The sequence below is a fragment of the Schistocerca cancellata genome, chromosome 3, assembly GCF_023864275.1.
Source record: "Schistocerca cancellata isolate TAMUIC-IGC-003103 chromosome 3, iqSchCanc2.1, whole genome shotgun sequence".
Taxonomy (NCBI): Eukaryota; Metazoa; Arthropoda; class Insecta; order Orthoptera; family Acrididae; genus Schistocerca; species Schistocerca cancellata.
This window is the reverse complement of record NC_064628.1, coordinates 387,176,879-387,190,997: the sequence shown is the minus strand read 5'-3', so window position 1 is coordinate 387,190,997 and position 14,119 is coordinate 387,176,879. Positions and strand designations below refer to the sequence as shown.

Sequence of the window (14,119 nt, the reverse complement as noted above, 5' to 3'; positions counted from 1 at the left end):
TTCAACTGCTACTGAGTTTTACCGTCAGCAACAAAAGCCATTAAGTAGTTAATGTACTGGGTATTAAGTGTTAGAATTCAGACACCGTTGAAGAGGCCTGAACATGTGGCGCTTTTTGCATGCCTCACAAAAGAAGTGAAGCAAGCAAAAGACTTGCTCGGATGTCTTTGTAACTTCCTACAGTTAGACACCATCGACGGGTACGTAAATGACTGGTGTTGCAATTCTCTGTAACAGATACAGTGGTCACCAGAGTGCATTAGTATTGACGTGTTTAGCGTTCTTACCAGGCCTGGTAGCGTCTATAAACGGAATGAACAGTGGAAGATGGTGTGTGATCACTGTGAAGAGCACTCGGATGCTGCGTACTCGTGTGAGACAGCGTTGTCACCACCCGACAGCGTTTGAGAGGGGTCTTATGATGGTCGATTCATGTAATATCCAAATTTGGGGGGGGGGGGGGGCTTCGAATGTGACAGTGGCCTGATGTTGAACTGTATAGGAACGTGAGTTCAGACGTACTCGTAATTAAGGTTCTGGTCGACCACGTATTGCTACCACAGGGGAGGATCACCATATTGTGTAACATACTCCCTTCACTCCTGCATCTGTCATGAGAAAGTAAGTAATGGACCCGCTGCAACATTATGTATCATCCCACATCACTGGTCGCAGTGTGGAAGCAGCAAGTAAAGGTATTATCGTGCAGTGCGTAGGCTACCGTTAAGAACACAGCACAGATGGCTGCTTTTCCGGTGGTGTCTTTCTTCTAATACTTTGGAGAGGCATAACTGTGTTACTCCTGAGGTCATGGGGTGAGGCGCGATCAGGCATGAATTCTGGTCACGCCTGGCAGCTCTGACGGCATAACGATCTTCCGTACTCATGTGTTACCACTAATGCGATAGTGCCGTGGTGCCATTTTCTAACAGGACAATGCTTGTTCAGACTCGGCATGTGTCCCCATGAACAGTCTTCGTGATTTTCTTGATGGCTGAGACTGCAGAGAAAGATATGTTTTGAAATGACATTGTATAATAAGGTTCCAGTATCACTGCTTAAAACATATATTGATTATTACGACAGCTTTTTCCGCAGATTTCCATTTTCAAGTACGTCTACACTGTCCTGACGTATATGCACTGAAGAGAAAAGGAACTGGTGCACCCGCCTAATATCGTGTATGGTCCCCGCGAGCACGCAGAAGTGCCGCAACATGTGACGTTGTCTCGATTAATGTCTGAAGCAGTGCTGGAGGGAACTGACACCAGTGAATCCTGCAGAGCTGTCCATAAATCCGTTAAGAGTACGAGGGGGTGGAGATCTCTTCTGAACATCACGTTGCAAGTCAACCCAGATTTGCCCAAAATGTTCATGTCTGGGGATTTTGGTGGCTAGGGGAAGTATTTAAACTCAGAAGGGTGTTTCTGGAGCCACTCAGTAGCAATTCTGGACGTGTGGGGTGTCGCGTTGTCCTGCTGGAATTGCCCAAGTCCGTCGGGCTGCACAGTGGACCTGAACGGATGCAGCCTATCAGGCAGGATGTTTACGTAAGCGTCACCTGTCAGAGTCATCTCTAGACGTATCAGGACTCCCATATCACTCCAACTGCACTCTCCCCACACTACTATAGAGCCTCGACGGGCTGAAGAATCCCTGCTGACATGCAGAGTCCATGGATTCATGAGATTGTCTCCATACCCGTACTCGTCCATCCGCTGGATACAATTTGAAACGAGACTCGTCCGACCAGGCAACATGTCTCCAGTCGTCAACATTCCATTGTCGGTGTTCACGGGCCCAGGCGAGGCGTAATCCTTTGTGTCGTGCAGTCATCAAGCATACATGAGTGGGGCTTCGGCTCCGAAAGCCCACATCGATGATGTTTCGTTGAATAGTCCGCACACTGGCGCTTGATGGCCCGGCATTGAAACCTGCAGCAATTTGGGGAAGGATGGCACTTCTGTCACGTTGAACAATTCTCTTCAGTCGTCGTTGGTCCCGTTCTTACAGGAATCTTTTTCCAGCCGTAGTGATGTTGGAGATTTGATGTTTTACCGGATTCCTGATATTCGCGCCACATTCGTGAAATGGTCATACGGAAAATTCCCCACTACATCGCTACTTAGGAATGCTGCGTCCCATCGCTCGTGCGCCGACAATAACAACACGTTCAAACTCACTTAAATCTTGATAACCCGCCCTTTTAGCAGCAGTAACCGATCTAACAACTGCGCCAGACACTTGTTTTGTTACATAGGCGTTGCCAACCGCAGCGCCGTATTCTGTCTGTTTACATGTAATATCTCTGTATTTGAACAGGCATGCGTGTAACAGTTTCTTTGGCGCTTCAGTGTATATACTTGAGGACAACGTAGACGTACTTAAAATGTAAATCTTGCGGGACAGCTATCGTAATGATCAATACATGTTTTAAGCAGTCATGTTGAAGTCTTGCTTAGAAAGCCTTCGTGGTGTTGAGGTACTTCTGTGAACAGCAAGATCTCTAGAACAGACACCCACAGAATACTTGTGCTATCAGCTCCCACTTGAATTACTTCCCGTTGCCGTTATCCAGGATATCAAGGACGACTTAGAACTGTTGTATGCCTGCTTGCCTCATGACAGGATACAACAGCTGTATGTCAATCAATGCGGTGCATCCAGGCCAGAGCGGGTACGACATCATCCTGATAAATGGCCTCAGATTACTAAGTTCTTTGTAAGTTTGATTCGATTTTGTAATCACTCAAATAACATTGCATACCATTGCAGCCAGTGAAGTTTCATTTTCTTCTCCCCTTCTGGGTACTTTACTTTTTTTGGTCATGCGTTGTTGTTGCTGTAACAAATGCGCCAAATAGTGCATGCCAACATCAGCCAATACCTGTTGCATTCCATTCGTGCAGAGAGGCAGTGAAAAGTGGTTGCAATCAAGCAGGGGTACCAGTTCCAGTTTAATTTATTTCCCCAACCGGTTTCTGTCTGGCAGCCACTTGCGAACACCAACTTGAATAAAAACTATACCATTAACAAGTCTCGTGAAAATCAACGTCTCTCTGGAACAGTTCTTTTTACGACTGTGAAGATTCTTCTTATTAAAAATACACATTTTATGCAACTTTTCGATGACTTCAGCCCAGTAAAATCAGTTCATGGAAATAAACGGTAACTTGTTCGGCATTTTGATTATAGGACGCCACTGCAGTTGCCGAACACACTCGAGTCTTATAATAATAATAAACGAAACAACAAACCACACTAATTATGGCTCTGTACCCATCTATCCTATCTTACTCTCGTGATCTGTACACGTGCTGAATGTTGGAGAAGTAAAGATATCGCACTGCCAACCTGGCAGTCTTGCTTTTGTTAAGCTCACAATTTTATAAGCTAATTTATTTGATCAAGCTTGAGAATCTTATGTACTGTAATAATACGCCCACTAGAATAAATGTCAGTCACCTTTGGTAAAAGCGCACAACGGTGGCCTTGCCGTGCTGTGGATGGTGTTAGATTGGTACGAGAGAATATCTCAAAAGCAATACTGCGGCCCATGCAGAGCGCAATGCGTGGTCGTAATAATTGCAACAACAACTGTCATATTATTTTTTATATACAAATTGAATGAGTAGGAGGGATTTCGTCAAATAGCCATAAGCGGTGTGAAAAAATAAGTAAATAAATAAATAAATAAATAAAAGAAACCTATAAAGACTTTAATTTACTATATTCGAAAAATAGATTATTTAAACACTGACGAACTTTACACAGACTTTAATTATTCAACAACGTGTATACTCAATAAACATGTCTCTGCCCACAGCAATGATACGAATATTACTCTCAATGTACGCATACATAAATCTGACAAAATACCTCCAGCGCGCAAGCAACCAAGAACTATGTGCAGCAAAAAAAAAAAAAAAAAAAAAAAAGTCCTCAGTTAATACCAAAGGTCTGCCCCGGCGCTAGCACGATCACGGCAGGCTGCGACCTCTCTTGTTGCGCGGCTTCTCTCCACAGCTCGCTACGTCCGACTAGTTTCGACTTTCATCGACAACTGTTCGCTCACTACTATTCGCGATAATAATATCTCAGACTCAGAGTCTGTGTATGCTCATCATATTAGACTCAATTCTTTGTGAAGAAGTATTAACGCCCAACTTTCGAAATCAGTATCTTCCATCGCAGAGTGAATGGGCAGACAACCTGAAACATGTCTAAGTAGGTGGACTGATGGTTTAATGTATAGTGAGAGAACAATCCCCGCCGCAACTACCTAACTGATGTGGATCATAGGCGAGTGCTATGCTTTGTCAGTAACAGTAGGTTTGAAGCAATTGCTGCTGTAAGTGAACGCACGAAGAATCTGAAGAGAACTGCTTGCAATTGAAATTTGAAGTCGAGCACTTCGCAAAAGGCCACCATTCTCAGCCACAGTCAAAGCTTCCCGTCTTCAGTGGCCCAAACATCGCAGGAACTCGACTGCAGCTTACTGGAGGTATCTAGTGTCGTCGGTCGAGTCGCGACTTCGCTTCTTTTCAAGTGTCATATGACGTCGAGTACAGCTACGGCACAAGCGTTTAACCTGCCCTGTGTGCACGCTGTACTTTATGAGGCTGGATATTCCGGAATTTGGTTGGAAATGAGGATGAAATCGAACGTACAAAAAAAAAAAAAAAATGGTTCAAATGGTTCTGAGCACTATGGGACTTAACTTCTGAGGTCATCAGTCTCCTAGAACTTAGAACCACTTAAACCTAACTAACCTAAGGACATCACACACATCCATGCCCGAGGCAGGATTCGAACCTGCGACCGTAGCGGTCGCGCGGTTCCAGACTGAAGCGCCTAGAACCGCTCGGCCACACTGGCCGGCTCGAACGTACACCTCGGTCTTCTTCTGTGCCAGAACTGCGATCCATTTGCAGCAGTCTGTAAACGAAAAACAAAGTGTTGAAGGACCCTTAAAATGTATCTAACATATCTTGATCTACAGGGTGTATCAAAAAACAATCATCCAATTTTTAAAAAATCGTAACTATAATGTTATTTGAGATGTGTCCGTGAACAACGTACTGTTGGAAAGAGCAGACTCTCGAGTTTTACATGGTTCCCGCTAGGTAGCACCAGTGTTTTGCCCACTTCAGTTCTAGTAAAAATGGTGTCGGGACAACAGAAAGCGTTTTGTGTTCTACGTTTTGCGCAGTGCGGGTCACTAATAACTGTTCAGCGTGACTTTGGTACTAGGTATGGTGTGGATCCTCCTACAGAAGAGCATTACAGGTTGGCATGAACAGTGGCGAGAAACAGGTTCTTTGTGTAAATGCCAATCTCTGGGCCGTCCCCGAGTGTCTGAAACAGACGTCGGACGCATCCGCAATAGTTTCACAAGGAGTCCGCAGAAATCCGTTCGCCGTGCACCTCGACATGATCCCGATGTTCGTCTGGCGTGTGTTGCGTCGACGTTACACGTGATACTATACAAAATTCAGCTACTGCAAGCCCTTCGTGAAGGTGACAAACAACAACGTGCGGAGTTCTGTAATTTCATTCTTGGCAAGATGGAGGATGACAGTTTTCTTTCACGTTTAGTGTTTAGTGAAGACGCAACATTCCATTTAAATGGAAAGGTGAATCGTCACAATGTGAGAATATGGGGTTTGGAACAAGCACATGAAGTTGCTCAACATGAGAGGGACTTTCCAAAATTTAATGTGTTTTGTGCAGTTCGATGGGAAACGTGTACCGGTATGGTCCATTTTTCTTTGCCGAGAACACTGTTACTGAAAGCACATATCTCGATACGCTGGAGAACTTTATTTTCCCACAGCTGGAGACTATTTCGAGCGATTTCGTTTACTAACAGATGGGGTACCGCCACACTGGCATCTGGAAGTATGGGAATTTTTTAATCAAAGGATTACTGAACGCTGTATCGGTCGCACTGGACCAAATGATTCTGTTTTACATGACTGGCCTCCACGGTCACCGGACTTGACAGTATTTCTTGTGGGAGTTTATAAAAGACTCTGTTTAGGTGCCTCCGTGACCAATAACAGTGTATGACCTGACACATCGCTTAACAGTAGCTGTGGAAGCTGTAACTGAAGACATGATCCTGCACTGTGAGAAAAATTTGAATATCGCATTGAAATATGCCGTGTATCTCAAGGGGGCCATACTGAACACCTATGGAAAGATATGAAAAGAACTTTTTGAGTTTCCTGTTCGTCAAAAAAGAAAAATCATTGTACATGTTTATTAGTCTCAGAAATGCAGATGTGCCAAATAGATAATTCTTCTTGATACACCCGGAATTACTGTAGTGTCTTTGTGAGGATCGCCCTGGCCCCTATTTATTATACGCATCACCTCCAGGAAGTTGTACATGCCAAAGATGACTCTAACCATATTTTGTTAGTTGCGTATTTATGGTACTTTGTCGAGCTCCTGCAGACCTGCACGATCGTCATCTCTTACTGCGGCACAGGGTGGTGGCTGGTAGTTATTTCTCAGGCTGCTCCACCGTGCCACGAGGCCACTGGTAGAGAGCAGGGGAGCACCACCCTCCTTTAGAGAGCTTACTGTTGATTATGATTGAAGTGTAGCAACTCGCAGAGGTTGCAGTGTGGGCCGTAATTATCTTATGGCTGGGAAACTTCGTAGATATGCTAATGCATTAAAGCGAAACAGATCTACGCGAAAAAAATTAGTTCCAGTTTCGGCCACCAGGTGCAAATCCGGTGCTGTGAATACAACGAAAACGTACAGAATCATTTCCGTAACTGGACGTTGGCAGAATATGTCAAAGAAGTAAGAAGGACATAATCTTGATTTTATTATTAACCGCAGCTTACACAATTTGTTCAATATAAGCACCAGAGACGTCGGAGAGATGCTGCATTCGTAAAACGACGTGATCAATAGTGCCATATATGCTCCTGGTGAGTAAATTTGGAACTAATTTTTTTCCCAGCGTAAATCGTTTCCGTATTAACACAGTAACATGTCTAGTAAGATTCGCTGCCAAATAATAATGACAGCCTACACTGGACCTCCGCGAGTACCTGCACTTTAATTATTAATACCCGGTAGCATAGTGCAGGCTGCGTGCGCGCGCTTGTGTGTGCGTACGCGTGTGTGTTTGAGAGAGAGAGAGAGAGAGAGAGAGAGAGAGAGAGAGAGGCAGTCAGTTCAGCCGTAAGATAGGCGAGCTGCGACGGAAGCTTTGTGCAAGTGCAACTGTTATATTGTACTAGAATGAAATTTTCAGTCTGCAGCGAAGTGTGTACTGATATGAAACTTCCTGGCAGATTAAAACTGTGTGCTTTCTCGGGCAAGTGCTCCACCGACTCAGCTACCCAAGCGTGACTCACGACCCGTCCTCACAGCTTTAATTCTGTCAGCACCTCGTCTCCTACCTTCCAAACTTCACAGAAGCTCTCCTGCTTGCCTGTGACTGTATATGTTGCATGCAGTGCAGTTGTGGGACTGACAAGCTGCTATTGAGCCTGTTGTTCAGCTGTTCAGTAGTGTACTGGACACCTGTGTTCGTGTGTGTTCCAGGAAGTGCAGCGGCAGGACAGGTCAGCTGCCATGGAGCACAGCTTGCAGCTGTTGTGTAATGTACTGAACACCTCTGTTGGTGTGTGTTGCAGGCGGTTCAGCTTCACGACGGTTCACCTGCCATGGAGCGCTTTGTTCAGCTGCCGCAGCCGCTGCTGTATAAGGTGTACCTCTTCAACGTCACCAACCCAGACGAGGTGGAACAGGGTGCCAAACCAGTCCTGCAGCAAGTCGGACCCTACGTTTACGAGTGAGTACCCTCCAGATATGTACCACATGCAGATGTATCTGCACCTAAATATCCTACCTCACAAAAAAGCCCAGCATTTGGTCCATTCTCTGTGTTACTTCGTACATGTGCACACCATCCGCGAGCATGCAAATGTTGACGCGGCCCGCCACGAATTCCTCTCTTGTGCCAACCTCACTATCTCGAAGTAGCACTTGCAATCTACGTCCTCAATTATTTCTTGGGTGTATTCCAATTCCTGTCTTTTCCTACAGTTTTTACCCTCTACAGCTCCCTCTAGTAGCATGGAAGTCATTCACTGATGGCTTAACAGATGTCCTATCATCCTGTCGCTTCTTTTTGTAATTGTTTTACTTATATTCCTTTCCTCGCCGATTCTGCAGAGTCCTTATCAGTCCACCTGATTTTCAACATTCTGCAGCACCACATGTCAAATGTTTCCGTTCTATTCTGTTCCGTTTTTCCCAAGGTCCATGTTTCACTACCATACAATGCTATGCTCCAAACGTACATTCTCAGAAATTTCTGCCTCAAATTAGGCCAATGTTTGATTCTAGGAGACTTGTCTTGGCCAGGAATACCCATTTTGCCAGTGCCTTTGGTGTCCTCCTTGCTCCGTCCGGCATGGTTTATTTTGTTGTCTAGACAGCAGAATTCCTTGGCTTGGTCTACTTGTTGATGCTCAATTTCGATTTTCAGTTTCTCGCTATTCTCATTTCTCCTACTTCTCATTACTTCCGTTTCTCTTCGATTTACTCTGAATCAGTACACTGTACTCATTAGACTGTCCATTCAATGCAACAGATTCTGTAATTATTTTTCACTTTCACTGAGGATGGCAGTGTCATCAGGGAATCTTATCACTGACATCTTTTCACCCTAAATTTTAATCCCGCACTTGAATCTTCCTTTTATTTCCCTCATTGCTTCTTCGATATATACATTGAACACTAGGGACAATAGTGAACATGTCTGTCTCACATCTTTTTTAACACGAGCACTTTGTTCTTGGTCTTCCACTCTTATTGTACCCTCTTGGTTCTTGTATGCATTGTATATTTCCCATTTTTCCCTACAACTTAACCGAGTTTTTTTTCAGAATTTTGAACATCTTGCATCATTTGACATTGTTGTACGCGTTTTCCAGGTCGACAAGTCCTATGAATGTGCCTTGGTCTTTCCACAGTCTTGCTTTCAATACCAACCGCAACGTCAGAACTACCTCTCTGTGCCTTTACCTTTCTTAACGCTGCACTGGTCGTCATCTAGCAGATCCTCAATTTTCATTACCATTCACTGAATATTATTCTTCTCAGCAACTTGGATGCATGAACTGTCAAGCTGATTGAGCGATAATTTTCGCACTTGACGGCTCTTGCAATCTTGAGAATCGTGTGGATGGTGTTAGTCAGAAAGTCTGTTCGTACAGCGCCAGTTTGATAGATTCTACACACCAACTCGAATAGTTGCTTGGTTGCCATTTTACCCTATGATTTTAAGAATTCTGCCTTATTTGATTTCATGTCGTCCAGAGCTGTTCCAGAGATTATAGTATTGTGTACACCATTCACTGATCACTTGATGTGTGGTGGACTCTTGGAAAAAATGCCACTCCATGTGCGTCAATACATGCGGTTCCAGCACGTGCGGCCCGGGAACATGTGGACCACTGATATGGGAACAGTGGGTAGGTGTGGTGGTCCTATTGCTTGACCTGTGCGTTCTCCCTACTCGTACTCACAAGACTGCAGCCTGTGGGGTGTCATGAAATCCTTGATTTACGAGACTTCTGTGGCATCCGAGGTAGACCCGTTGACACGAGGACGGATGCTGGAGGACCAGGCATTGGTGTTCGTGTGCACCAGAACATGGTACAGAGGTAGAAAATCTGTTTTGACGTCGATGGTTGACACATCAAGACATACTGGTAAGTGGGCCCATTTGACAAGCAACAGGACTCAGAGAGAAACTTGTCTCGTGGTATTTTGCGTGTTGCGGGAGAACGGTACGTTTCCGGACTTGAGTTCTTGTGGTAATCTTAAGCGTCTCGGTATCCTCTACAAGTCCTTGTATTCTGTAAAGGAAATTTAGTTACACCCTGCATACGGGACGAGAACTGCTACAAGCCTGCTACTCTCATTATCTTTAATGAAAATCATATTAAGTATTTCCAAATGCAACTTATCTGCCGTTTCTTTCTGATCGTACGAAAGACCTTAGGAAACGGTGAAACGGGATGCCCTATCCCAATAAAGGGAGGAAACAACCTGTTTACGTAGGTTACGTCTCACCCTTGTCTATTGTGTGTGCAGTGCCGGCCGATCGGGACTGATTATTAGAAACTGTGATCTTAAATAGCACAACTGTGGAGTCCCTGCGATGCTGTCCCGCTACATGGAGATGTGGTGTAGATCACATACGCAAGAAAATCCATTAATTATAATACTGAATCTACTAAGCTTTCCCTTTATCTTTTGAGGGGAACGTATGAGATCAGGTGTAATATTTGTACAGCAATGATAACATTTGCTTTCTATTAGTGAAAAACAGAACAAGGGAGTCGCGTATACTTGCTAGTTCTGTGTGTAATTAAGTCTTGGTTGTTATTAGACAACGTAGCACACTGTCGACATTTAGGGAGAAAGAATCCACCTCGTCACCTGTATCTAGTACAACAAATATATAGCGAGTGAGTAAAGTAACAATAACTAAGCCACTGCAAATCCGTTTTTGTCACAACTCAAAAGTAATTATTTATTATACAACATACGGTTAATTTTATTTGTTTAAAACATTGTCAGTGCTCTCAAATGAAATACTGCTGCAATCTTGGTTTGCTTATACATCTAACAACATTTAGTTTCAACAGATATACTTGGTAATGCGCCTGGACACACGAAACCTGCCTTACACCGCTTAAGGATCAGCATTGCCAAGCTTCGGGGTTACAATATTCACAAAACCTTCATGAGGCAAGTTTTTGCCTTAGCGAGTTTCCTACACCGTCTGAATGAGACAAGGGACGAAAAAAGTAGTCGTAAAAGCGCAACGCGAGTCATGGTGTTCTTTTCTGTTAGCGTACAGATACTAAGTAAACTGCGACTGGACCTAGAAAGAAATACCTCATATATGAAGTAAGAGGTCACCTTTAAATTCCAAGTATTGGTTACCACAAAGAGCCCTAAGAAGCTGTAGGTCTGTATTCACACAAAAACCAGTGACGCCAAAGTCAGAACTTTGCTGCACTATGATGAACACCGGGTTGGGGGGGGGGGGGGGGAAGACGTCTGGTGCACAACACCAATGGTTAAATAATAAAACTACCGTCGAGTGAAAAAAAGACATCAAACGTGCAAAACTACATAGCTGCGTAGATAATATCTGTCATGAAGGGTCCCGAAACAAATGCTAATATCAAAGTACAAACTTCTTCGCTTGTACAAAAAAGTATTGTCTAAAAGACCACACGAATTGCACAAGCTAAAACATATTAAATAAAAAGATGTAAATTTTACTCCAATCTTAAACTGTGCTCTTGTTATCATGAGTCAATGTATGAACGTATGTAATTAAGTAATTGTTGGTAAATGGTTCGATATATAGCAAGCCACAATCATTTGTCAAAGAAGAGATACTAGAATTAATATTTTTTGAGAGAGAGAAAGCTTCTTCATATTTATTTAACTCACTCTTGCTTGTTCTCCAGGAGGAGTCAGATATTGATATGTGAGTGGCTGTCTTGTAATTGCATTTTCAATGAATAATTGTTTGAGATAATTCCAAACGTGGTTATAATTGTTATAGTACCCTACATACACTCCTGGAAATGGAAAAAAGAACACATTGACACCGGTGTGTCAGACCCACCATACTTGCTCCGGACACTGCGAGAGGGCTGTACAAGCAATGATCACACGCACGGCACAGCGGACACACCAGGAACCGCGGTGTTGGCCGTCGAATGGCGCTAGCTGCGCAGCATTTGTGCACCGCCGCCGTCAGTGTCAGCCAGTTTGCCGTGGCATACGGAGCTCCATCGCAGTCTTTAACACTGGTAGCATGCCGCGACAGCGTGGACGTGAACCGTATGTGCAGTTGACGGACTTTGAGCGAGGGCGTATAGTGGGCATGCGGGAGGCCGGGTGGACGTACCGCCGAATTGCTCAACACGTGGGGCGTGAGGTCTCCACAGTACATCGATGTTGTCGCCAGTGGTCGGCGGAAGGTGCACGTGCCCGTCGACCTGGGACCGGACCGCAGCGACGCACGGATGCACGCCAAGACCGTAGGATCCTACGCAGTGCCGTAAGGGACCGCACCGCCACTTCCCAGCAAATTAGGGACACTGTTGCTCCTGGGGTATCGGCGAGGACCATTCGCAACCGTCTCCATGAAGCTGGGCTACGGTCCCGCACACCGTTAGGCCGTCTTCCGCTCACGCCCCAACATCGTGCAGCCCGCCTCCAGTGGTGTCGCGACAGGCGTGAATGGAGGGACGAATGGAGACGTGTCGTCTTCAGCGATGAGAGTCGCTTCTGCCTTGGTGCCAATGATGGTCGTATGCGTGTTTGGCGCCGTGCAGGTGAGCGCCACAATCAGGACTGCATACGACCGAGGCACACAGGGACAACACCCGGCATCATGGTGTGGGGAGCGATCTCCTACACTGGCCGTACACCACTGGTGATCGTCGAGGGGACACTGAATAGTGCACGGTACATCCAAACCGTCATCGAACCCATCGTTCTACCATTCCTAGACCGGCAAGGGAGCTTGCTGTTCAAACAGGACAATGCACGTCCGCATGTATCCCGTGCCACCCAACGTGCTCTAGAAGGTGTAAGTCAACTACCCTGGCGAGCAAGATCTCCGGATCTGTCCCCCATTGAGCATGTTTGGGACTGGATGAAGCGTCGTCTCACGCGGTCTGCACGTCCAGCACGAACGCTGGTCCAACTGAGGCGCCAGGTGGAAATGGCATGGCAAGCCGTTCCACAGGACTACATCCAGCATCTCTACGATCGTCTCCATGGGAGAATAGCAGCCTGCATTGCTGCGAAAGGTGGATATACACTGTACTAGTGCCGACATTGTGCATGCTCTGTTGCCTGTGTCTATGTGCCTGTGGTTCTGTCAGTGTGATCATGTGATGTATCTGACCCCAGGAATGTGTCAATAAAGTTTCCCCTTCCTGGGACAATGAATTCACGGTGTTCTTATTTCAATTTCCAGTAGTGTATTTACCATACACGTTTTCCTCTATGTTGAATATTTTCTGTCCTAGCAAAAGATGTCTCAGAAAGCGTAACATACACTGTTAGAAAGCCAGCAGACCAATCGCTTATCGTGTCATGCTGTTTGAGCATTTCATTTCAATTGGAGCGTCCATCTTTAATCTCTAAGTCCGAAGTAGTGTCGATACCAATATTTGAAGTGGAAATTAACACTTGTCATGGCCAACCCACTTTGTGAACAATAGTACGTTCTGCAACACACACAGCCTGATAACAATTGACGATAAGCAAGAATACTTATTTTATATTTCAGAAGTTAATCACCACCAAACAGGTCAGTTAACGATTAAATAATGAGACTTAGATCTTCCTGTCGTTTTCGTGGCATGCCGTTTGATTGGCTAACCTTTACTCATGTACTGCATACTGCTGAGCAAATTTAATTATCTCCATCTTTTATAGTCACTATTTATTGCCGAATGATACATCACAAGACGTAATTTGTATGAAGCATTTCATTCTCTTCATGTAAATTGATTGTGTTGAAACACTTCTAAAAGGTGCTCTACGCGCTACCGCATCCTGAAAGAAATGCTTTATGCTAATGGTAAGCCCTCTATTATTACAGGTGATCCTAAAATATTTCTGTTTGCTGATGACATCAGCTTGGTAGCAAAGATGTTGCGTGCAGCGTTAGCACTGTTTCGAATAGTGTAATTCAAGACATAAGTTCATGGCTTGTAGAAAATAAACTAACGCTAAATCACAGTAAGACTAAGTTTTTACATTTTCTGATGCACAATTCAACAAAACTCGACGTTTTTATTTCATAGAATGGGCATACAATTAGTGAAACTGAACAGTTGAAATTTCTGTGTGTTCACATAAAAAGTAAACTATCGTCGAAAGCCCAGATTCAGGATCTTATTCAAAGACTTAATGCTGTCATTTTTACTATTCTAACGGTATCTGAAGTAAGTGAAAGTTCGACACGAAAAGTAGTCTGCTTTGCTTATTTTCATTCGCTTGTGACGTACGGTATTATATTCTCAAAGGATAATTT

The 14,119-nt window shown here is 44.5% G+C and overlaps 1 protein-coding gene across 1 annotated transcript in view; it reads left to right on the top strand.

The window, feature by feature from the left end:
- Positions 1–14,119, top strand: part of LOC126175095 (sensory neuron membrane protein 1-like) — a 357,930-nt gene that overhangs the window by 212,707 nt on the left and 131,104 nt on the right. The window contains exon 2 of the mRNA XM_049921638.1: positions 7,665–7,822. Coding sequence (XP_049777595.1) covers positions 7,665–7,822 — 158 coding nt within the window. The remainder of the gene's footprint in view (positions 1–7,664; positions 7,823–14,119) is intronic.